This window comes from Balaenoptera physalus, assembly GCF_965194825.1.
Source record: "Balaenoptera physalus genome assembly, chromosome: 8".
Taxonomy (NCBI): domain Eukaryota; kingdom Metazoa; phylum Chordata; class Mammalia; order Artiodactyla; family Balaenopteridae; genus Balaenoptera; species Balaenoptera physalus.
In genome coordinates this window covers 82,628,943-82,653,518 of record NC_138887.1, presented here as the reverse complement: position 1 = coordinate 82,653,518, position 24,576 = coordinate 82,628,943, and the positions used below count along the sequence as shown (strand labels likewise).

Here is a 24,576-nt window from a genome sequence, read left to right as displayed (position 1 = left end):
CAGTTTATAACATTATATATGCTTCATATGTACAACATTATATTACAACTTCTGTATACACTACATCGTGTTCACCACCAAAAATTTAGTTTCTATCCATCATCATACAGTTGAACCCCTTTACCCAGTGCCCAGCGGCAGGTGCATGGATAAAGAAGATGTGGCACATATATACAGTGAAATATTACTCAGCCATAAAAAGAAACGAAATTGAGTTATTTGTAGTGAGGTGGATGGACCTAGAGTCTGTCATACAGAGTGAAGTAAGTCAGAAAGAGAAAAACAAATACCATATGCTAACACATATATATGGAATCTAAAAAAAAAAAAAAGGTTCTGATGAACCTAAGGGCAGGTCAGGAATAAAGACGCAGGCGTAGAGAATGGACTTGAAGACATGGAGATGGGAGAGGGTAAGCTGGGACGAAGCGAGAGAGTAGCATTGACATATATACACTACCAAACGTAAAATAGATAGCTAGTGGGAAGCAGCCACATAGCACGGGGAGATCAGCTCAGTGCTTTGTGACCACCTAGAGAGGTGGGATAGGGAGGGTAGGAAGGAGATGCAAGAGGGAGGGGATATAAGGATATATGTATACGTATAGCTGATTCACTTTGTTATACAGCAGAAACTAATACAACATTGTAAAGCAATTATACTCCAATAAAGATGTTAAAAAAAAAAAAGAAATGGAAACATAGAGAACTTAAGGATCCTGCCTGAGATCAATCAGATAATAAAGATCAAAACCATGATTAGGAAAAAAAAAAGAAGATGTGGTATATATATACAATGGAATACTACGCAGCCATAAAAATAAAAAGATGAAATCTTGCCATTAGCCACAACATGGATGGACCTTGAGGGTATTAGGCTAAGTGAAATAAGTCAGATGGAAAAAAACAAATACCGTATGATTTCACTCATATATGGAATACTTTTTAAATGCTCCTTTTTAAAAAAGACTTCCAGTTTTTAAAACTTATTATCTATGGAGTCTCTTCATTTGCACAGAGAATCAGGTTAGGTATAAGTACCATGCCTAGCAGACACCCATGATGTATGTTGAGCTCAGACGTCTCCTGTTTTGGTTGTTTGGCTTTTAATGTTTGTAAGCAAAATATCACTAAATCCTAACCCAGTACCTACCATGTGCCAAACCCTGTGATAGGAGCTAATAACACAGAGGTGAAGAGGATGGAAAGAGCCCAGGTCCTCAGAGAGTTTCAGGCCTTGTGGGGAAATGCAAATAAGCAAATAGGCAATTCCAGAGTGTGACCTGCTGTGATGCACACGTGCTTCCCAAACTGGGAGGAAGAAGGCATCGGAGGCATCCGTCCCAGCAGACCTAGGAAGGAGTGTCTTAGGGGCTGAAAGAGCACGTGCAAAGGCTCACAAGTAAGAGGGTGCAGAGTTATGAGAAGTTTGGTGGGGCTGAACTGACATTGATCCAGCACAAGGTCTGAATGTAAGAGAAGAGCCTAGGAAGGTGCATAGGAGCTGATCTCAGAGGACCTCAAAGCCACATTAAGGAACTCAGAGTTTATCCTGAAGGCAATAGGAAGCTGTCAAAGGGGTTTAAACTAAGAAATAGCAGCAGTCTGACTTGAATTTCAGAAAAATCACTCCGGTTTCAATGGGCAGGATGGATTACATGGGTGGGGGGCGTGGGGGAGGAAGGGGGAGCAGGCAAGAAACTCAGCTAGGAGTTTGTTATTATTCTAGTAAAAGTGTCCTAAGCTAGAAGAGTACATTGGGAAGAAAAGAAATGGACAGACTAAGAAGTTATCTAGAATCAACCATGGATATGTAGTTTTCTCACACCCTGCCTGCTCTGTGGACTTTACATCGAGTTTCTGAATAGACCACCCTCCTCCAGCCAGATATCTCAGGCTGCGGTTAACCCAGGGCTGTTCCCAGCATCCTTGCATCTGGGGAGGCTGCCTGGACTTCATCTCCCCAGTGCATATCTTCCCTGCAGGGTCTAAGCCAGGCTTTGGAGACTCTACTGGAAGAGTCTGCCCTCCTACAAAACTTCTGGTACTTCTGGTTCCTCTGCACCAAACTCCCCTAAACCTAGCAGTTGTGGTGGTCTTATAATTTATTGCCCAAACTTGAGAGAAGAGGGATCATTACTGTTAATTATGTGAGGACAATAGGCATTAACCCAGACCGGCCCAGACATATTGGGATATACAGCCACCCTACTGATGGCACAGAAGCCATTTGTGAAACTGACACCATGAGCCCAGAGGGGAATTTCAAGCCCCTAAATTATCTCTGTATAAAATAATCTTGGACTTTGAATCAGACATACCTGTGTTCAAATCCTGGCTTAGCCACTTACCTTTACTTATCTTCTCTGAGCTTTAATTTCCTTGGGTATAAAATATAAATAATGATAGATATTTCATTAGAAATTCGGGATGATTTTATAACAGATGTTAAAAACTGGACTATTTATTTCTACCTAAGTTTCAAGTGAGACCCTAAGACAATGTGGGCCAACTAGTCCCACCTTCCACAGTCAAATATTAGAAGGACTTCAGCAGGACCTGCAGAAGAAGGGAGTGAAAACCATTTCTGCAACCTGTAGCTTGAGGCTGGGAATCGCTAGTGTCAGTATGGCAGTGGGGCTCCGCTGTCCCCATGCGGGAAGGGCAGGATGCTTCCCCTCACTGTAGGAGGCCACTAAGAGACTTGGACAGGTGTCCTCGGAGACTGGGGTCAAAAAAGCTGGAGTCTGACACTCCTGTGAGTAATGTAAGGGTGGTGACTGAGTCATCAGGACAGAAAGAGTGTGTGTCCTGGGGCAAGGATATGGACCCCAGGAAGGGAGAGCCAACCTGGGCCACTGAAAATCCTGGAGAGGATTGCCTGGATTTGACCTCAATGTGGGGATTAAACTCCAGATGACCAGGGGCTGGAGCATGAAACTTAAGTGACTAGTGAAGGTGAAGGGAATGTACCAACTCCACAATGGGATTTATTAATTCATTAGAAAATAACAGTAAGAAACACATTAACATAAATAACATATTTTTATAACAACTTTATTTTCTGAAACAAAAAAAAATTGGCTAAAATAATAGCATTCTTTTCTACTTTTGTGAATCTCCTTGATATCTGGATAGAAGACAGCTAAATTCCCCTATCTGCTTCTGCCTTCAATCTATTTCTGTATCCATGTATGTGGCCTCTTGAAAACGCCATTGTACTCTTATGAGTGAATTAAAATAAAAAAGATAAATCAAGTCTTAGTATTATGATGATAATAGTGACCTCATGAACACTCTCTGAGGGTCTCAAAGATCCCCAGGGGTCCCCAGACTTTAAGAACCACTGTCATAGCGTTTTCCCACTGCCTCCAATGTCCAAACTTTGAGGATTTACAAAAGAAAGATGTGGTTGTGGGGTACTGCAGTGTAGTTTTCAAAATTCTTCACATGTCAGGGAAGAGCTTGCACTCTAAGACAGACCGCTGCAGGGCAAAATGGGGAAGCCATCAGCATGGTGTGGGCTAGTCCCTCAACCAAAGTATTTCTGCAGCACATTGGAACGTGTGAGGTTCCCCAAGAGAGCATCTCTGCCCATCAGACTCTCCTCAGTCCTCACTCTGCCCACAGGTTCCCCTATTTGAGAGCCTTTTAGTGATGTCACTGCAAAGAGAGAAAGCCTCCAATATTTTGGCTAATTCAGCATGTGAAACCCTTTTAAACTGGGTTTCTTGTCACTGTCAGAGTCACCATTTATGAGGGGTCAGTCAGGAAAATGAAAGCATTCCAACAGAGGGGATTTAATATAGGGGATTGGCTACCCTGGTAGATTTAATACAGGGAACTGATTACACAGGTATTAGAACAAAAAGGGGGATGCTGAAGTTATCAGAGATTAATCATTGCAAAAAGCAGCTGCTGACTGCAGGGCTAAGGAACAACAAGGAGGAAGAGGTATTACCAGAAGCTAGAGGGGGGGGTGCAGCTGGTGTTTGGACTACTGCACAGCCTGTACTCTGACTGCCGAGGGCACACAAACCAGCTGCTACTGAACCACTGAGGAATGTGGAGAGGAGCTGGAAGTAGCACAGAAGGCTGGAGGCTGGAAGCTGCTGGGGGAAGCCAACCTCAACTAGACACCAGAAAATAGTTCCTCCTCTCCTTCTCTCACCCCCACTTGCCCATCTCCCACCTGCACCTCTCATTGGCAGGGAGACTCAGAGGAATCTGGGAAGTGTAGTTTGCAGTGTCCAACTCCATAGCCCAGAGCAGAGATTAGAGGGGTGGGCTTGGAGCCCAGAGGCCGTTGGTGTTTACCCAGCACATGCCGCTCAAACCCTTTCAGATCAAGTCTGGAATCAGTTCCAGCCAGCACTGGGCACCAGAAAGCAAAGATGTTCAAGGGCATTGAAGTGCAGCAGAAATCTTATGTGTTGGCTCAAGGCTGGGTGACTGAAGGGAAACAGCTGTCAGAGGCCAGTGCTGATTACTCAACCTCATGGGCCCTGTGGAATCAGAGGCCTGGTTGGTGGTCAGCACGGCCTCAACCCAGTAAAGCCTTGTTTCTCTAGGGCCTTATTAACCTGGGACCTGCCTCACCCTGGGAGCACGCACACTGGTTGCTATTCACTTAATGCCAGATCGTCCCCTCCTCAACTGCCTTTAGGAATCCTTCCCAAAATGACAGAAGAGGGCAACAGCCAGAAGTTGTCTTTTAAAATGAAGCTGTGTGACCTTTCTCCAACCTGTTCAGCAGAAAGAGGTTCTGAATTTGGATTCTGTACCACTGACTGTGAAACTTGAAAGAACCTGCTGACCCCTAACCCCACCCTATAATCCCTCCACGATCTCATGTTCCACGAGGAATAGTAATGGGACCACCTCTTCCAAAGTGAACATTTGGCTGGGTGGTCTTTCTCGGGGTCTGACCGTGGGAATGCATATTATCAACCAAGACCCTTCAGGAACCCCCAGCGTGTTTGGTGCCATTCCTTTGCTACACCAAGTAGTAAATCATATTCTGGGAAGAGCAGTAAGTGCTGTAGAAAAACAAGTATTCATTGTTCATAATAGGCCATTCTGCCCTTTATGAGACTAGTCAACATGTCTTTGCTTTTGTCTCCCTAAAAGGCAGAAAACACTCCTGCAGATACATCACCCCATCCCAACTGTGCCCATCGAAAAGGAATTCACAGTCTTGGGTATCTTTCCTGTACCAGCCCCCCTCCCCTCCTGCTCATGCCATCCTCTAGTTAAAGCATTGCGGCACCCAAGAGGCCTGTTTACAGCTAATTAGATTAGGAGTATGTTCATCTGGAAAGATATCTGTAGTTCAATAAAGAGAGTGTGAAGAATCACCCTCGTGGTTCCACAGAAACTAAGGGTTCTGAGCCTCTCTCTGCCCTCTTCCTCCTTAAAAACACCTTAGCATCTCTCCACGATGTCCTTAGCAGTCAGGTTCAAAATGAGCTTCCCATATCACACAGAAGACCTCAACTTAGAAAGGTTTCAACAAAAAACAAAGAGCAAATCTGAAAACACTTTCATGCTGTCTTATTTTTTTTCTTTCAAAGGAAAAACAATGACTGCTTGAGTTGTTTTGTTGCAGAAGAAGGGGAGGTAGAGAGATCATCAAGGCCAGCAGTAGATGCTGCCCTCCTGCCTCTTCCCCATCTGCTTGAAAATTACTTCCAAAATATTAAATGCTGCATTTCACTGAACCAGAATTGCATGTCGAGTTGTGGGGAGGCGGACAGGAAGGAAGGAGAAGTGATTCTGAAATACAATTTCCCAAATGTTTATTTTGCTAGCAAAGGCTGTTGCCTGTACTATTATAAAATCTTAGCACGACCCCTGGCAAGCTGTTGTCTGTAGGGTAAGTAGGCACAGATTGAATTTTGCGCTGTGTCAAGGGCAAAATGTATCCTTAATCTGGCTGCAGAAAATGCATATTCACCTGAGAGCAAAGCGGCTCCTATCTTTCAAGCCCCTATGCATTTTTTTCCTCTCTTTGAGATGATTTTGTAAATCAGCCTAGGCTACTCTTTATTAGCCCACAGGTGACACAGGCAGTATTTGAGCTCTCACCCTGCCTCTCACTAACCCGCCCTGCCTCCGCTCTCTGGATTTAGCAGTGAGGATAAAGCTTCCATTAAGCATAAAGGCTGATTTTCATGGTGCATAATAAAATATGGAAATTCTATCTCTGCTAACGTCATGTCAACTCCAGAAATATTAAGAGTTAGAGTACTTTTTTATTATTTTTTCCGATGAGGAAAAGCTGTTGTTTAGTAAAACTGGACAAAATTACATTTTCTGCTCCTCAGACATCTTGCAGGCTGGCAGATTAAAGATTTAGACAATGAAGAGAGAAGCCCCAATCCTAGTTATTTCTCATTTATTCTGTCAGAAAAAGAGGGTTGTGTGCTCCATGGTGAATCCTTTTCTCCAACAGCAATCAGGCCACAAGAGACAGAATGTTCTAGTGTTCCCTTTCCCTGTTCACGGGCACAGGCCAGATGGGCTGTTGTCAAATCCTGATCAATTCAATGCCCTTTTCTTCTTGCTCGAGGTGAGCATCTGGGTCTCTTACCTGCCAGCAAAGTCAGGGGCTCTTGCAGGCTCATTCTTCTGAAAACATCAGTGATCTTAGCCCTCACTGACTTCTGCAAGAATTAAAAAGACATAAACACTGGTTGTTACGAAAAACGACAAGAGGAAATTATTTTAACCTCCATACTTCTGAAAGGCATTTATAATTATTCAGCCCACATGCCTGTTCCCCCAGCACATTAGATAGACATCTCCGCATAGAGAGGTAGTGAGTCAGTAAACACCTGTGCAATCCAGTGTGTTGCTAAGACCAGAGAACAATCTCTTGCCCTCTACTTAATTATATCTACCATTTTGCTACACTCTCCCTCAAGTTCCTCAGCCATAAAATAGGTTTCATGGAAGTGACTCTTCATAGGGGGACATTTAGAATCTCAAATCAGTTGGCTTGTGGGAAGAGGACAATCCTAGCATTTAAAAATAATTTTGGATAGTTGGAATTGATTGCTACATATCATTCATTCATTGGTTCCTTCAACTAGTTCCCTCCATGCCACTCCTGGGGGAATGATGAGGACAGCAATTACCCAGCCCAGCCCTTGCCAAGGTCTGGGGGTCAAGACTGGCTTCTGTGTGATTTCCTGGGGATTTCCTACTTAAGGCAATGACTGGAGGACTGGTCAGAGGTAGGAGCTAAACCATCATTCCTAGAGGGAAATTATGAAATACAAGGTCCAAAGATTCCAGAAGCAGAAATTGAGGACAGCATCACCAAGAACTTAAAGCCTAATTGATAAAGAACCCAAAGGTAAGTAGATCAAGGAGAACCAGAGTATATACACACAATGGAATATTACTCAGCCATAAAAAAGAATGAAATCATGCTATTTGCAGCAACATAGATGGACCTAGAGATTATCATACTAAGTGGAGTAAGTCAGAGAAAGACAAATATCACATGATATCACTTATATGTGGAATCTAAAAAATGATATAAATGAACTTATTTACAAAACAGAAATAGACTCACAGACATAGAAAACAAACTTATGGTTACCAAAGGGGATGGGGGGGCATAAATTAGGAGTTTGGGATTAACATATACAAACTACTATATGTAAAATAGATACCCTATAATGGAAAAGAATCTGAAAAAGAATATATATGTGTATATATGTATATGTATGTATGTATGTATGTATAACTGAATCACTTTGCTGCACACCTGAAACTAGCACAGCATTGTAAATTAACTATAATTCAATTTTTTAAAAAAGAAAAACCAAAGAGGTCATGCTCTCACATTGGTAACGTATTAGCAAGAAGGGAGGGTAGGTCAGCACTTCTTAAAGGACTAATTATTAATCAAGCAGGGTATAGGCTCAGCTGCTATGAAAGAAAGAATCTCCAAATTAGTGACTTAAGATGGAAATGTGCTTTCGTCTCATATAATAAGGTGTGACGAGAGTCGGAGGAGGGTACCTCACAGAGGAAGTTCAGGGCAGTCAAGAAGGTCAGCATTTAGCTAATTCTTGACTGATGAGTAGCAAGTGATCAATAAAGACAGTGAAGGAAGAGCAAGAGCTTGTGACGAGCCTGGAGGTCTGAGGGGCTGCAGGTGGTTGAGTGGTGGGAGAGACAGGGCCGGGAGAAGAGGCTGGAGCACTCGGTGGTGCCACATGGTGGATGACGTTGAATAGCGGCAGTAGCCTGTAGAGCAGCCTTTCCCAAACTTGGCCGGTCACTGCAGCTATTTAGGTCACTTCTTAAAAATAAGAATTCTAGGGCCCCACCACAAACCTACCCAAACAGGATCCATATTTTAAAGAACCTCCCCACGAGATTCTGGGATACACCGCTGAAGACTGCAGCACTAACTCAAGTTGGAAGGATAGAAAGAGCAAGGTTTTGTGACAGCTTCTTGGTAGCAGGTGAAACAGAGGGGAGAAAGAAACTGAGATCATTTTTATGAGTGAGATAGTGGGTTGGAGAGCCCAGCTCAGGCCTCGTCATTAGGTGGCCCAGTAACGGATTCCCATGTCCTCACCTCTGTAGCTTGACTGTGGACTTTGGGCTTCTTCTAGAATCTAAGCCTGGATTTTACCTCTCAAAGGAAAACTACCCCCGCCTCAGACAAATAGCAGCCCTACTGCTTCAGGAAAGACTAAACCTTAGCCAATCCAATGATGGTATCTCGAGTAGACTTTTATGATAAGCACCCTTTGTTGCCCGTTTCTGGCCCTTAGAGGAGTTTTTTTTCTGTTTGTGAAAGAATTTTTTTCATTGGCCCCATGAAAGATTGATCTGTGAACATGACATTTTTAAAAAATATTGACTGATTGATTGATTGATTTGGTTGCACCGGGTCTTAGTTGCGGCAGGCAGGCTCACATTTTAAACTCTTGTTTTCTCACTTTTATGAATTTGGATACAGTTCTTCAATCCCTCTGGAAATGATGATGGAAGGAATTGAATTTGTAGAAAAAGTCCAACTACACAATGCATTTTCACTGGATATGGGGCAGTTAGATAAAAGCATCCCTCCACTCATTCATTGAATAAATAAATCATGGGGTTAGAGATGAACTAGTAAATAATAGAAAAAGGAAAAGGAAAAGACTAAGAGGAGCTGACAAGGTAAAAATAAAAAAAAATAAAAAGAGCTATTTTCAGGCAAAATGATGAAAGATTGTTGCCTGCCATTCTGTCCTCTTTATATTTACTGGTCATATTTGCTAGAATTCTTTATTTGACTTTATCTTCTCTTCTCCATAAGTTTTTGGACTGGCATAGGGTCAAAGATGAAATGCTATACTTTTTCCCTGAAAATCACTTATTTAGCTCAAGTCGAAGTTTAAATGTGCATTGAATAGACATCATCCCTGGAGCTGAGCAGTTACTGTTACTGATCTGCTTATATGTACTATGTTGTAGGCTGCTGAATTTAGAGGTAATTTGTTACATAGCAATAGATAACTGGCAAATTTTGTGTTTGGGGTTGGGCGGAGTAGGGGAGTTTGTTGGTCTTCCTTGTATATAATATGATGGATTTAGCCTTGTGTTTTTACATATGGCATAGCCAATGCTTAAACTCTTTTTCCCTACCCCTCTTCCACTGGCTCCATCTTACTAACTTTACAGGACTTACACTGGATAACATTTCTTTCAAGATTCCTTCCCCAAATCTCCACATGTGGAATAGGTATCTTTTCTATTACCCTGGACTTCTTATCAATACCACTAATAGCTAACTTTTATTGAGCACTTACAATTCTAAACTTTAGGCACAGATTATCTTTTCTAATCCTCTCAACCACCCAATGATATAGGTGCTGTTATTTGTCCATTCTATAGATAAGAAACTGAGTGAGACACAGAGGAGTTAAAGAAAGTCTTCCAGGTTACTCAGCTGGGAAGTGTTTATTTTCTGTGCCCCTCTAGACTGTGAGCTCCACGAATAAGGCACAGTGGTCAACAGAATGCCAGTCTGGCACTTGCTGTGTTTCTCCATCTCCTTCTCTCTCTCTCTCTCTCTCTCTCTGTATGTAATGAATTATAGGGCCACAGGGACCTCAACAGCAGACTCGTCTCACTGCACATGAGTTGCTAAAGTTTACAAATCTAACTCAGAGTTACATTATGTTCTTAAAGTTGTCTATATCAAAGCATTAGCTGAGTGAACAGCGCTGCCTGGTCTACTTAAGCCTGAGATTACAGAGGCAGAAACCCGATGATTTGTTCTCTCCTTGTTCCCCCAGAACTTCATCTGCCAGGCCCCGCTGGAAGATAAGCCCCCAGAGCAGCAGAGTGCACTGTTCTCTGTGGCTACCTTTCCCCAGCATGTGTCGGGCCAGAACAGGCCCTGGGAATGTGAGTGGGGTGTGTGTGTAGGTGTCTGTGTAGGGTCCACATATCATTTCAGTACTTATCCCCAGAACACTCATTCTGCATTCTTTATAAATTATGCATGGCTTCCATAAAAGAGAAACACGGAGGAGGAAAAGTTGCAGACAACTCTAGAGATATCTACAGGCTTCTGAACTTCTTACCCGAAGCAGTGTCTGAGAGACCGTCCCCTCAGCAGGCAATCAGGAAACCTCATTTTCAAAAACTAGCAAACCCAGCTTAGCCAATGTTGTGATTCCAGGAGATCTGGCAGGGTAAGGGAAAAGCAAGGACCAGATACAATAGGGCTATCAAAAGCTGAGCTTATGCGGACCCCTGTCTGCTCCAAGCCTCTCCTTTCTTAGTTCCACCAGAACCTGGGTTCAAATCCCAGCACCACTGTTTACCGGCTCTGTGACTTTGGCAAGTTATCCAAATTCCCTCTAAGTTCTCTTCTCAATAGTTTTTCTGGGCCCTGCTACCCAATGTAAGGGATTCTTCCACCAACAGAAAATACAGAAATCCTCCGTGGACCAGAATGAGTGATGGGAGGTGCCATCTTAAAAGGGCCTTTTTCAGTATCTCTAATTGGGTTGAGGCATGGTCATTTAATTTACTGCTGTTTGTATAAGACCTGGGTACTTGTTCTTTTTTTTTTTTTTTAATTTATTTATTTTTGGCTACGTTGGGTCTTCGTTGCTGCGCACAGGCTTTCTCTAGTTGCGGCAAGTGGGGTCTACTCTTCGTTGCGGTGCACGGCCTTCTCATTGTGGTGGCTTCTCTTGTTGCGGAGCACTGGCTCTAGGCACGGGCTTCAGTAGTTGTGGCACGTGGGCTCAGTAGTTGTGGCTCGTGGGCTCTAGAGCACAGGCTCATTAGTTGCTGCACACGGGCTTAGTTGCTCTGTGGCATGTGGGATCTTCCCAGACCAGGGCTCGAACCTGTGTCCCCTGCATTGACAGGCGGATTCTTAACCACTGTGCCACCAGGGAAGCCGTAGACCTGTGTACTTGTTCTTTTTAAAGAGGTAATATCCAGCTTCTGATACACAGTGGTTGCTCAAAAAGTGATTACACAAAAAATGGTATACACTTGCCAATTATGACATAAAACATTTTTATGTCATTGATAAAATCAGAAGAAAACTTGAAGCAATGCAGTAGTTGATTTAATACTCATTGAGTTTCTGATGCTCTTTACAAGTCTGGAAAATTTTTCTTGGTAAATATAAAGTCTTTCCACATATGCACATTTAAGGTACATTTAAGATGAGTTTCCTGAGAACATAAATGCTTAAGAAGAATAAGCAGGAGTTCATGAGGGAGATCTTAATTTGCATATTTCCTGCCTTAAATGCCTGAAATATCTTGAGTATAATGTTGCTTAAATAAGGCTTTTAGTGTTTAATGTGATATGACTTAAACATTCTCTTTTTGCTAAGGTCTATAAAACCTTTGGCTGTTACTTCTCATTTTTAGCTACCAAATTTCCAAAGGAAGAACAAATATGTTGAGGTTTCCATTTGTCTACTCAAGTCTTTTCTGTTATCTGGCAATAAACTTTATTCTTCTTAAAACCTGGGACAATCCACTTGGAAAGGGAGAGACTAGGTGATCCATCCTAAACATGATGCTTTACATAGTGTAGGCCTTGTGCCTGTCAACCTGCTTCTCTCACTGTCTTTTGGTCCTCCCAACAGTCTTATTGAAGTAGATAGGATATAATGAGAGACGTCAGAGCTGGAACGCTGGTAAAGCTACATTTTCCTTGATTTTTCACAGTTAGTAGTAGTAAAACCTTGCCATAACACCATAAGTGATGTCGAAAATATTTAACCAGGAAAACACAAATTTGCATTATTTCAAAGTCAATCAAATAACCAGGATACACCTATGCAGTTTACCTTCCTGGGCCTTCTAGGGCTCAAACTATGGAATGCAAACCCACCCTGATCCCAGCTATAATTCAGCACCTGGTAGGGATGATTCCACAGATGGTGAGGGCTTCTTGAAGAGCAAAGGGTCCAGGATTCTCCCAGGTAGTTGAGACCATTTCTTCAGGTTGATCCAGAGAGATTGAGCTGGGAGAATGCTGGGGACATGGAGACCCCACTTCTCAAGACAGGGTGGCTGGCCATTTCCTCACTGGTCCTACCCCTTTCTCAACATCTTTTCTTCCCCCACCAGGGAGATAAATTTTTTTTACCCAACCCTGATTGAGAACGGGGGCTGCATGAAGTATGGAACCTATTTCCAGAGTGTCATATCCAAACCATGAAGTTTTACTGTATTTGTAGAGCCAGACATAGAAGTCAGATCTCCTAATTCCTAGAGCAGGGCCCTTTCCCCACTTTGCTGGCACACTTCAGAACTACCATCCCCGCCATTATTATTCCAGGCTGCAGAGGGTATCAGACACACCTCCCTATGTCAGCAGAGTTCTTGCCTAACAACTTCTTCTGAAAGAGAGAGCAGACCCACCCAGAATCAGAAGCCCAGTTCCAAACCCAGTTTCCCAAATCTGGGCTTGTCATTGTGCGGATGACTGAGAAAAATGTGAGAGGGTGGTGTGGGGGAGTGTTGTATCGTTCTTTTAAGTTTTAACATGTTTTTACAGGTTGCTAACTTACTTAACACAGCTCATAAATTCTGCCTGCATCTCACAAACCACTTGCTTGCTCACTATCTCGACTTACCACATCTTATGATTTTTATCTATTCTATTTGTTTTTCTTGTCTTCTCCTGCGGAATTGAATATTCTCAAATCCTACAGCAAGCACACATTATAAGCAGAAAGGCCTAGGGAAAAAAATAAGATAAACAAACAGAGAAAACATTTGATTTATAGTGCCAGGAGGAACAAAAACTAAAAGAGAGTTCCTGCTCAAAACTCCACCACGGTAATGTGGTGGGTGCTTCTTGCTAAGGGGGAAAAAAGTGCCAGTCACTGGAATTGCATGGTGCTCTGAGACTTACTGGGAGCCTCCTTTCCATGAGTTTGTTTCTGCTCCTTTGACGGGGATAAATCTTAACAAATACAGATGCATCCCAAGAAGCCGTCCTTCCCAACCACCTCCCATCCACTTTCAGCACCTGCTGTGCTGGAAATCACACTTGGGATAAGAATAAGGCTGGAGACCTTGGGACTGACATGTGCAAGGGGGAGGTGATTGAGGAAAGGGGAGTGAAGGAAGCTCACAGAGCCATGGAAAAGAGTGCAAGTCACCATGGGATAACCAGTGCATGTGGAATATATTTATTATATGACTTACTTTGAGAAGTCAGCATAATAGAAGGGTTTATATCTTGGAGCCCTGAATCATAAGAACTATAAGCAAATTGTCCAATTCAGGCCATGTCCTCATTTTCTAGGGCTGCCACAGCAAAGAACCACAAACTGGGTGACTTAAAACCAAGGAAATTTATTCTCATAGTTTTGGAAGTTGGAAGGTGGAGATCAAGATGTCAGCAGGATGGTTCCTCCTGAGGGATCTGAGAGAGATTCTGTTCCATGCCTCTTTTCTAGCTTCTCTTCTTCTGCTTCTTATAAGAACCCCTAATCATATTGGACTAGGAACCCTTCCTACTCCAACCTCATCTTCACTTAACTAATTACATCTGCAATGACCCAATTACAAATAAAGTCACATTCTGAGATGTTGATGGTTAGGCCTTTAACCCAACTTTTGGGGGAACACATTCAACTAGTAGCAGTCCAAAAGTAAGAAATACAAATTTCATTTTATTTCTTTTGAGTACTCATTCTCTATATGATAGTAGGAACTATCACACACTCTGAAGTAGGAAGAATGAGTAGATTCCATTATATATTATATACATATAAATAATACAAAGTGTTAAGAGTGGTTATCTCATAATAGTTATCTCTTAAGGAGAGGCGATGGGGGACTTTCATTTCCACATTGTATATTACTGTAATGTTTGAATTTTTATAAGAAGCATGTACTACTTTGTAATCAGAAAAAACAATAAAGATACATTTTTGAATGGTTAAGGAGAGAGAAATGTGGCTTTTCCTTCCCTCACAACCTCCATATTCAGATTCTCTCTAGGAGACAAGGTAAGGATGATCATGGGTGAGAGAGTGAGCAGGGGGCAGGACTGTAGGCCATTTGAAAAGTCATATTTAGTGCTACAATTGCTTTGATGTGATTTGTCTTAGGCGTTATCTTTCATTTCTTTTTCATTTTAAAATAAGATTGAAGGTGGACTCAAGGCTTTCATGTTCATCCAAAGGGGGCATGGGTTTTCAAGGTTGAGAAACACAGAGCACATGAAGGAGATGACATTATTTCCTGAAATAAACTGCTTCCTGCAGCCAGGCACTGAGGTTTCCTGTCAGCCAAGGCAAAAAGGGATCATTGGCTTTCCAAGATTTTATCCAAACTGGGATTCCCAGGTAAAATACAGGACACCCACTTAAAATTGAATTTAGATACACAACAAATAATTTTTAAAGTATAAGTATGTTCCAAATATTGCCCAGGACATACTAATACTAAAAATTATTCCCTGGTTAATTTCAATTCAACTTTCTGCATATTCCTTTTTTTAAATTGTGGTAAAATACACATAACATGAAATTGGCCATCTTAACATTTTTAAACGTACAGTTCAGTAGTGTTAAGTATATTCATACTGTTATACAACCAACGTCCAGAACTTTTCATCTTGCAAAACTGAAACTCTATACCCATTAAATAGCAACTCCCCATTCCCTCTCCCCCCAATCCCTGTCAACTACCATTCTACTTAATGTCTCTGTGAATTTGACTACTCGTGATAGCTCATACAAATAGAATCATGCAGTATTTGTCTTTTTGTGACTGGCTTCTTTCACTTGGCATAATTTCCTCAAGGTTCATCCATGTTGTAGCATGTGTCAGAATTTCCATCTTTTTTAAGACTGAATAGTATTCTGCTGAATGTATATACCACATTTTGTTTATAGAAACTCAAATTTCACTGAGCATCTGTATTTTTATTTGCTAAATCTGGCAACCCTATTCTGAACACATCAATCTAGATAAGCTTTTTCTAGGAATTAGACCAGAGGGGAGGAGGAACAATCAGGAGACACAGCTGGCAACATTTTTCTTCTGTGATTTTGCACAAGTCATAGAATGTGGTTCAAAGGAATTCTAATTTTGTCAACACTCTATGTCAGGAGTTCTTGAGCAGGAGCCTATGCAAGAGTTGCAGGAGTTCTGTGAACCCCTTGAAATCATAGGCCATGTTGAGTATATGTGCATATTTGTGAAGAAAGGAACCACAATTAGATTTTTCAAAGGTGTCTGAGGACCCCCCCCCCCACCCAAGGAGGTCAGGAGGCACCATCCTAATGACTGAAGTCATAGCTTTGAACTCAGGGAAGGCATATTTGCTGGAGGCTTGGGTATTATTATTTTCCAGACAATCAATTTTCTGATTATCTAGCCTTAGAAATGGAGAAAATCTCAGAAATTAAAGAGTGGAAAGTTTACTTGTCTACTGAAGCACCTCTCTCAAATGAGGGATGAATATGAGCTGCCATGCATTCTACATTTTTCCCAGGAGCTGAATGGAAGCCAGTTCATGAATGATGCTGATCTTTGTGAATTTTCTGATGACGGTTAACCTTAAGAGGTATATGCTTTAAATGCAAAGGCCCTTAAAGAAAGAGATTAAGAAAGAGAGTGAGAGAGAGGCAGACAGACCACAATGCCTGAGCAATACATAATCTTACTCCTTATAGAAAACAAGTGATCATTTTGATAATTACTACTTTATTTTTCCTTTAGAAATCCTTCTTCAGTTTACCAACAGCTCTTACCAATGAGCTCGACTGGCCCCAACTCTCTGGCGCTACTGGATTTCTGGACTCCACTAGCGGGTATGTATGTCTGCACACCCTCAAACATTTCAATATGTCTATGTAAGAAAACAACAGGAGATGAGATTTGCCCCCAAGATGTTGAAATGAGAATTATTAGAAATTGCTACTGGAACATGAGTGACATAAAACAAACCCACCACTGACATAGAGTCTACCGTGTGGTGGGGCATTATGCAAATTAGACTTTACCCCTGCTGGCAAGGAGTGGGTATTCCTGCTCAGGGGCTCTAGAGTTGATCTCCGATGAAAAATACTCAAGCACATCACTGAATTTTTCTGACTCAAGAGACAAAGAAGTTTACTTGCTTATTTACTCTCATATATTAACATTTTAAAAGGCAGCAGGCAGTTCTATTTTTAGTTTTTTAAGGAACCTCCATACTGTTCTCCATAGTGGCTGTATCAATTTACATTCCCACCAACAGTGTATGAGGGTTCCCTTTTCTCCACACCCTCTCCAGCATTTATTGTTTGCAGATTTTTTGATGATGGCCATTCTGGTGTGAGATGATATCGCATTGTAATTTTGATTTGCATTTCTCTAATGATTAATGATGTTGAGCATTTTTTCATGTGTTTGTTGGCAATCTGTATATCTTCTTTGGAGAAATGTCTATTTAGGTCTTCTGCCCATTTTTGGATTGGGTTGTTTGTTTTTTTTGATATTGAGCTGCATGAGCTGTTAAAAAAAAAAAAGGCAACAGGCAAGTCTCAAGGTCCTAGAATCATCCTGGCTTTAATGCTCTGGAGTTGAAAGTAGAGAAGATGCATGGTGAGTCTGAGTGACACACAAGCCCAGTGTGCTGTGTGTGATTGGGTGTTGTCTCGGGGCCTGGGGACAGCCATTTAGAGTTTGAGCACCCCATTTTTTAATTTAATAGAGGACATCGCATATCATGAATAATTTATTCTTATCTTTACTCACTCATTTTTAAAATACTTATTAAATACTTACTACCTAATAAGGCACAGATGCTGTAGATATTTCAAAGATAAATAAGGCTCATCCTGTCTCTGCAGTCAACTATAATCAAGGAGGGCAGATGAGAGAAATGTGCAAACAATGTGAATACGAGTTAGATGTGCCAAAAGACAACTGTCAACACAGAGCTACAGGGGCCAATAATGGAAGAAGAATTCATGGAAATGGTCAACAGCAACCTCCTTTTGGGGTGTTTGGCCAGGGGCTCAAACCTGAAAGGATTTAGGAGATGGGGGCAATGAAAAAGGTAGAGAAAAAGCTAGAAAAGATAACCAAACTTCAGGAAATGGCGCTCATATTTATGTAGAAATCATAATTTCCCTTATATTCGTGAATATAAGGGAAAGTAAGAGAAATGTGTTTTCAAGTTTAGGTGTAGATTTTCAAGTTTAATCATGTAAAAAAAATTAGGTCAGTCCTTGTCATTAGTGTAACAGTACTTACAGTATGATTAATAGAGATAGTAGGAAGTAACCTTCATAGGCATTCCCTACATACCAAACACTGTACTGAGTGTTATTTAGAGGTTTTCTCATTTCATCTCTTTGTGAGGTGGGTGGTATTATTTTCTGCATTTCAAAGTTGAGGAATCTAAGGGCTAAGTAGATAGGCTAAGAAACTTGACCAAGGCCACAGGTGAATAAGAAGTGGTAGGATCCGCCGTCATGGAACCTTGTGAATAATAGAACCAGAGAATAATCTGGTGAGCCAAGGCACTCCTAGCTCACAACTTCCAACTTTTATGTGCTGTTTTTATTCTACCTGTGGGAACGCGACCCCCTTTAGCCATTGTCCCTTTGTTTGAGAGTGTAGCTCTAGGATGAGGAAATGACCAAGAACCAAAGATGCCCTCCCCACGTGAAGAGGTGGCATGCATTGTTTCAGACGTTGATCATGTGCCCATTGTCCCTTCCTAGGGCCTCCATACTCCCAGTGGTCTGGGGCCTCTGACACCCTTCCACAGGCCCTCTTTCCCCAGCTGCAGTTGCTGTGGTCTTTGTCACCTGGAACATGTCCAGAGATAGCCTGGCTAAGGCAGCATTCAGGACAACAGTCTTGTTTATCTCCCCACTGTCAACATCAAAATTGAGAAAGTATTATTTAAGTACCTCCACGCAATCCAGCTATCTATGTATAAAAGTACTTGGAAATTTCTCTAAATCCAGGCTTTTATGACAAACAAAAAGAATTAGTTATGAATGAGAAATGGACACAGTTTACCATACTTTTAATGGAAGCTTAAATTTACATATGAACCCCACCTTTTGACCTAAAGCCTCATGAAGTTGCCGTTGAAGAAATACTAGTCTGATGTTTAAAATTAATTGTTAAATAGTTTAAACCTTCACTGAAGACACTCAAAGAATGAAAGGGGAATCCATTCCCATGTGCAGCTAAAATGATGAAAACTTGTTTCCTCATCTTTTTCCACTTACAGCTTATACCCACCAATAGTTGCCCCACATGTCCTAAATATAATTTTCCTAAAATCTCTACCCAAACTTAGTGCCTGCTCCCAAGCAGATTCTGTTCAGTTGTTTTCAGTTTTTGTTGGGCGGTGGCAGCGGGAGCCAATGTCCCTCTTTCTTTTCTGCCTCTATTCTGTCCTCAGACCAGGGGGTTCCTCCTTTATCAATGTGAAATCCTGCTAGCTCTCCAATCCTATTGCAGTTTCCACCCATCATCCTATCAGAGCCCAGAAGGCAGACAGATCTTCCTTAGGAGAAAGGCAGCGGGGGGAAAAGGGAAAGGAAAAGTTGTAAGTCGTCAGACACAAATGATTTACAATTCTTATGAGGGCTATGCAGAGAGATTCTGACCACACGGCACGAAGGAAGGAACCGTCTAGGTGCAGCTTATGTGAAAATCATCTCTATCGTGTGCTAGTCTATGCTGACATAGCACCTTCTTGTATTCGGCTCTGTACTGCTATTTACAAAACAATCTGCTATGCAACTTGCTCAGTGTTGACTCTAAGCATTATCCTTACCAGCTGTATTTCTAAGGAGATGCACGCCTCAGCTGGTTGGCCACCTGCCCTGCAGGGTTTTTTTTCTCTATGCTTCTGTGGGCCCAAGTTATCTAGTTATCTCTCTCTTAGTGGTCTTTTGCCACCTGTTTCTGTGTACTGTGCCTGTGTTCTCTGCCATTTAGCTGGAATGGAGAAGAATATATTTAACTCCTTTGGATAGAAAAGGAAATTCTCTGTCTGGAATCAGAGTTGCAATGGATCCCCCATTAAGCAAAAACACAGCAGCATGACAGTCCCTGTGTGTCACCATCCAGTATGTCCCTTGTAGCAGTAGCTCCTATTAAACTGTCTCATATACTCTCATGTAAATTATACCTGCAGATAACCTGTGCTAGGCCAGTCTCCTTAAAAGAACAAAGAGTTATCAAGTGTGTAACAATTACTAAAGAGAGATTGGCATAAGATGGGGGTCTTCTTCTTGTGGAATCAGGAGAATAAATAGAACATTGACCTAGAGGCAGTTTGCGAGACATGTGGCAGCTGCCATAGGCATTTTGAGCAAATGTCCCTTTGAGTCCAAATGCTTATCAACATGGGATAGAATTTATGGATTTCTCTATTCAACTGGATCTCTAGAAAGTGCCTCCTATTATCTGTGATCAGCCTCGTGCTTTGGGTATTAACAGTGTTCTTTGGAAATGTACCTTTGAAAGAAAAAGTTTGGAAGAGAAGATGGTTGCTTTCCTTTCCTTCTTCCATTATGCCCTCCACCCCCTCAAAATTTAGTATCTCGTATATGAGATGAATATAACTCTAATTGAAATTAATGTAGTATTAAAAGACAAACATAACCACTTAGTTTTACAAATCTTTACATCCTTCAGTTGAGTCAACATTAATGAAATCTGTTCTCTTGGCTCTCAGGCTTCAGAAAATTCAAAAAGTTATGTCCCTTAAAACCATGTGCTTTCTGAAAGAAATTGAGTAGTTCAAAGGCAAAAACAAAAAACAAAAAGCCCTCTGTGAGGTTGGCAGCTTGGGGGCTGGGACCCTGGGAGAACTCTAACAATAAGTGAGAAGATAAAAGTATTCTTTAAAGATTAAAAATAGTTATTTGTGTTCAGATCACTTTCAAAAGCAATTAATTTAACAGGAAAATCCTATTTAGGTTAAAGAAGCCAAGGCCCAGTAACCCATGTAGAAAGAATGTAGAAGGATAAAAAACAATACCAAAACTTCAGGAAGGAAGAACTTCTTGTTTAAAAGCAATACATAAATAGATAAGGGAGATTAAGAGGTACAGACTTCTAGCTGCAAAATAAATGAGTCTCAGGAATGAAGTGTACCGTGTGGGAAATATAGGCGATAACTATGTAACATCTTTGTATGGCGATAGATGGTAACTAGACTTATCATGGTGATCATTTTGAAATGCATAAAAATATCGAATCACTATGTTGTGTGTCAGGAACTAACAGAGTGTTATAGGTCAATTATACTTCAAAAACAAACAAACAAACTCATAGAAAAAGATCAGATTTGTGGTTACCAGAGGGTAGAGGGAGGGGGAATTGGATGAAGACAATCAAAAGGTACAAAGGTACAAACTTACAGTTATAAGATAAATGAGTACTAGGGATGTAATGTACGAAATGATAAACATAATTAACACTACTACACATTATATATGACAGTTGTTAAGAGAATAAACCCTAAGAATTCTCATCACAAGGAAAATAATTTTTTTATGCTGTATCTATAAGAGATGATGGCTGTTCATTGAACTTATTATGATAATCATTTCATGATGGATGTAAGTCAAATCAATATGCGATACACCTTAAACTTATATGGTGATGTGTGTCAGTTATATCTCAATGAAACTGGAAGAGCAAAATGCAACATCTAAAATTCCAGAGCACTGTGAGTCCGTGTGGTAGAGTAGGAAGAAGTCTGTGTTTACAGGTGAAAGGGTTCTGGTTCTGTGTGGCTGTTAGGTGGAACATTTAGCATCCCTGGACTTCATTTATATGATGAAGTGGAGTTGCACCTGCCAATCTCTGAAGTTCTCTCCGATATTCGAGTTTGGTTGTTGTAGGGCAACATGATGTTCAAGTCCACATCCTACTTTATGCTGCTGCTTGATTTAGAAGCATTAGGGAAAACTGCTGGAGAGAGATGCTCCTGCTTCTCTCCACCAAATATGCTTTCTCCAACCCTTAACTAGCCGTGCCTTGAGAAAAGATATGACTAAGTTTATGGGTCAGAGCCTGAAATGTTCTAGGAACCATGTTTCTCTAGGGCCAGGGATACTGTGCAATAGAAGTCAAGCTCATACATAGTAAGCCCTGCATTAGGTGTTTGACCAGCTTATTAGCTAAAGTGGTTCTCCATTATAATCCTTTATGCATACTATTTCTTCCAAGCGACCCCCAGAGAGGGAAACAGGTGACTCCAAATCCTTAACAGAAATAACCACCTGAACCCAGCGCCTCTAACCTGAGAATTTATGATTATCCAAATCCCCTTCTGAAAGTGAGGCCAGGAGTCGGTCCAGTCAGTGGAGTTCTGCCTGCCAGGGCTAAATGATAGAGAAGTTCTTCAAATCTGGGAGGAAGAGCAGGGCAACAGACACAACTTAAAAAAAATCAAGTAAGCCTGCAGTTAGCCTTAAAAAGTCATGAAAGCCAAAAGAACCAAAAACAATGACCAAAGTTACCATATCAAGCTAGAGAGTTAAGAGTGAGACCAGTGGGACCAACATAAGTGGGTGCAAACTACATGGAATTTTCTGGAGTAACTGTTGTTCCCTCTGCTTCTGACTTAAATTTGCTATTTGGGGCCAGAAACAGAGCAAACGCTTAGAAAGAAATAGACAAAGCCATTGTTATAAGTGGCACAGTAATGCTATTCAAGGACATTTAAACACACATCTTTGATGAGAGGTGTCCTAGAATCTGAGTGTTAGAGGTTATCTATTCTCTCCAACCCAATAGACATTATATGAGAGAACAGTTTTGAAAAGCAGTGTATAACTCCAAACCAAGTCACTTGGGGCATTAAAAACATAAAATTGGAGAGAAGGGATTTGCAGCTAACATTTGCTAACCTAATTTCCTGTTTAAAAAAAAAAAAAAGACATGTAAGTATGAAGCACTAATAGGCTTAATAACCTTATTAAAACCATTATTCAAAAATTACATGTGGGGCTTCCCTGGTGGCGCAGTGGTTGAGAGTCTGCCTGCCAATGCAGGGGACACGGGTTCGAACCCTGGTCTGGGGAGATCCCACATGCCGCGGAGCAGCTGGGCCCATGAGCCACAATTACTGAGCCTGCGCCTCTGGAGCCTGTGCTCCGCAACAAGAGAGGCCGCGACAGTGAGAGTCCCGCGCACCACGATGAAGAGTGGTCCCTGCTTGCCGCAACTAGAGAAAACCCTCGCACAGAAATGAAGACCGAACACAGCCATAAAATAAATAAAAATAAATACATTAAAAAAAAAGAAATATATTTCATAAAAAAAAATTACATGTGATATAATTGCAAACGATTAGACATCTTATAATTATACTTTGCAAAACAAATAATTAGCCAAAGAGTTGGTCATTTTGAGGTTGGGTGAGGCTGATTGGAGTGAGAGATAGTCTACATCAGTGATTCTCCAAGTGTGGTCCGTGGACCCCTGGGGGTGGGTCTCTAAGACTTTTTCAGGAGGTCCACAGGATAAAACTATTTCACAACAATGCTAAAACAGTAGTTACCTTTTGCACTGTGTAGCCGTTTGAACTGATGGTGAAAAAGCAATGGTGGGTAAAAACTACTGACATCTGAGCATGAATCAAAGCAGTAGCACCAAACTATATTAGTAGTCACTGTGGTCTTCACCTCCACACCTCCTGGATTAAAAAAGAGGGGATATGTTCCCTTGAAAATGTCACCTATAAGGTAGGGAAAAAATTATTAATTTTATTAAAGTAAGTACATAATTCTTAATAATTTCATCTGATGAAACGGGAAGTATGCATAGGGCACTTCTGCTGCATAACAAAATATGATGGTTATCCTAAGGAAAAGCACTTGTTTGAGAGAGTTGAGAACTGAATTAGTCAGTTTTTCATGGAACACCATTCTTACTGAAGAAGACTGGAAAACAAATTATAGTTATTTAGACTTGGATATATGGCAGGTATTATATCTAAAATGAATGCAATGAGCTTGTCACTTCAAGGAAAACAACTGACAGTATTGATTACCAATCATAAAATTTGAGCTTTCAGAGAAAATTTAGAATTTTTGAAAAGTTGTATCTTCTACTATAAACTTGACAGCTTCCTAATACTCCAAGTCCTTTCTAATGAGATACGTGGTGCTTGCAACAAGTATGATTTTTCAATATTGTATTATAAGATGCATCAACATTTTGAATATCTGCATAACTCAGTAAACCAATATTTTCTAAATGACCAGTTTGTGATATATGAAATCATGCCTGGGTGAAAGATCCATTCAAAGTACAAGCTAGATCAATGCACTTGAATGCAACATCATGCAAAAAGTCCATTTCAGATTCCATATTGCAACTAATCAGCCTTTAAGAAACAACTGCTTGCTGAGTTTTGGTGTAGAATCAAAGAAGGCTATCGGTTGTTATCTAAAAAGGATATTAAAATGTTATTCACTTTCCACCTAAATGTATACTTAAGACAAGATTTTCGTCATATAATTCCATTAAAAGAACATATCACAACAGACAATGCAGAAGCAGATGTGAGAACCTAGTTGTCGTCTATTGGCATTAAGTCAGACATTGAAGAGATTTGCAAAATGGTAAAATGATGCTTTTCTTCTCACTAATGGGGGGAGGGGTTGGAAATTTTTTTTTTTCAGAAAACAAATATTTCATTTATGTTAACATGTAATGGGCTTATTATTTTAACTGATTAATAATTAAATGATCTTTCAAATTTCTAAGTTTTAAGTTCCAGTATATAAATATTGACAGCTATAACTCACATAAACAAAAGCTCTCTGGTTTCTCCAATAATTTTAAAAACATAAAGTGGTCCTGAGAGAAAAAAATTGAGAATTTCTGTTACAGGGAGTGAGTGTAGAAAAGAGATGTGGCTGAGGAGAGTGGCTGGGGGATGCCAACATGTAGAGGTCAGGGAAGAGAAGGAACAGCCCTCAAAGAGGAAAGAAAACTAGAAGCATTTAGTGTCCTGGAGGCCAAGTGAAGAAAGTGTTTCCAAAGGAGAAGTGCCCATCAGCCAGATGGTGCCTGAGGAAGA

At 41.0% G+C, this 24,576-nt stretch overlaps 1 protein-coding gene across 5 annotated transcripts in view; it reads left to right on the top strand.

The window, feature by feature from the left end:
- The window catches only part of AOAH (acyloxyacyl hydrolase), a 176,248-nt gene that overhangs the window by 88,270 nt on the left and 63,402 nt on the right, over positions 1 to 24,576 (top strand). For all 5 annotated transcript variants that reach the window (XM_082471859.1, XM_082471860.1, XM_082471856.1 and 2 more), the window contains one exon: positions 16,239 to 16,330. In XM_082471859.1, the coding sequence (XP_082327985.1) occupies positions 16,239 to 16,330 (92 nt within the window). The remainder of the gene's footprint in view (positions 1 to 16,238; positions 16,331 to 24,576) is intronic.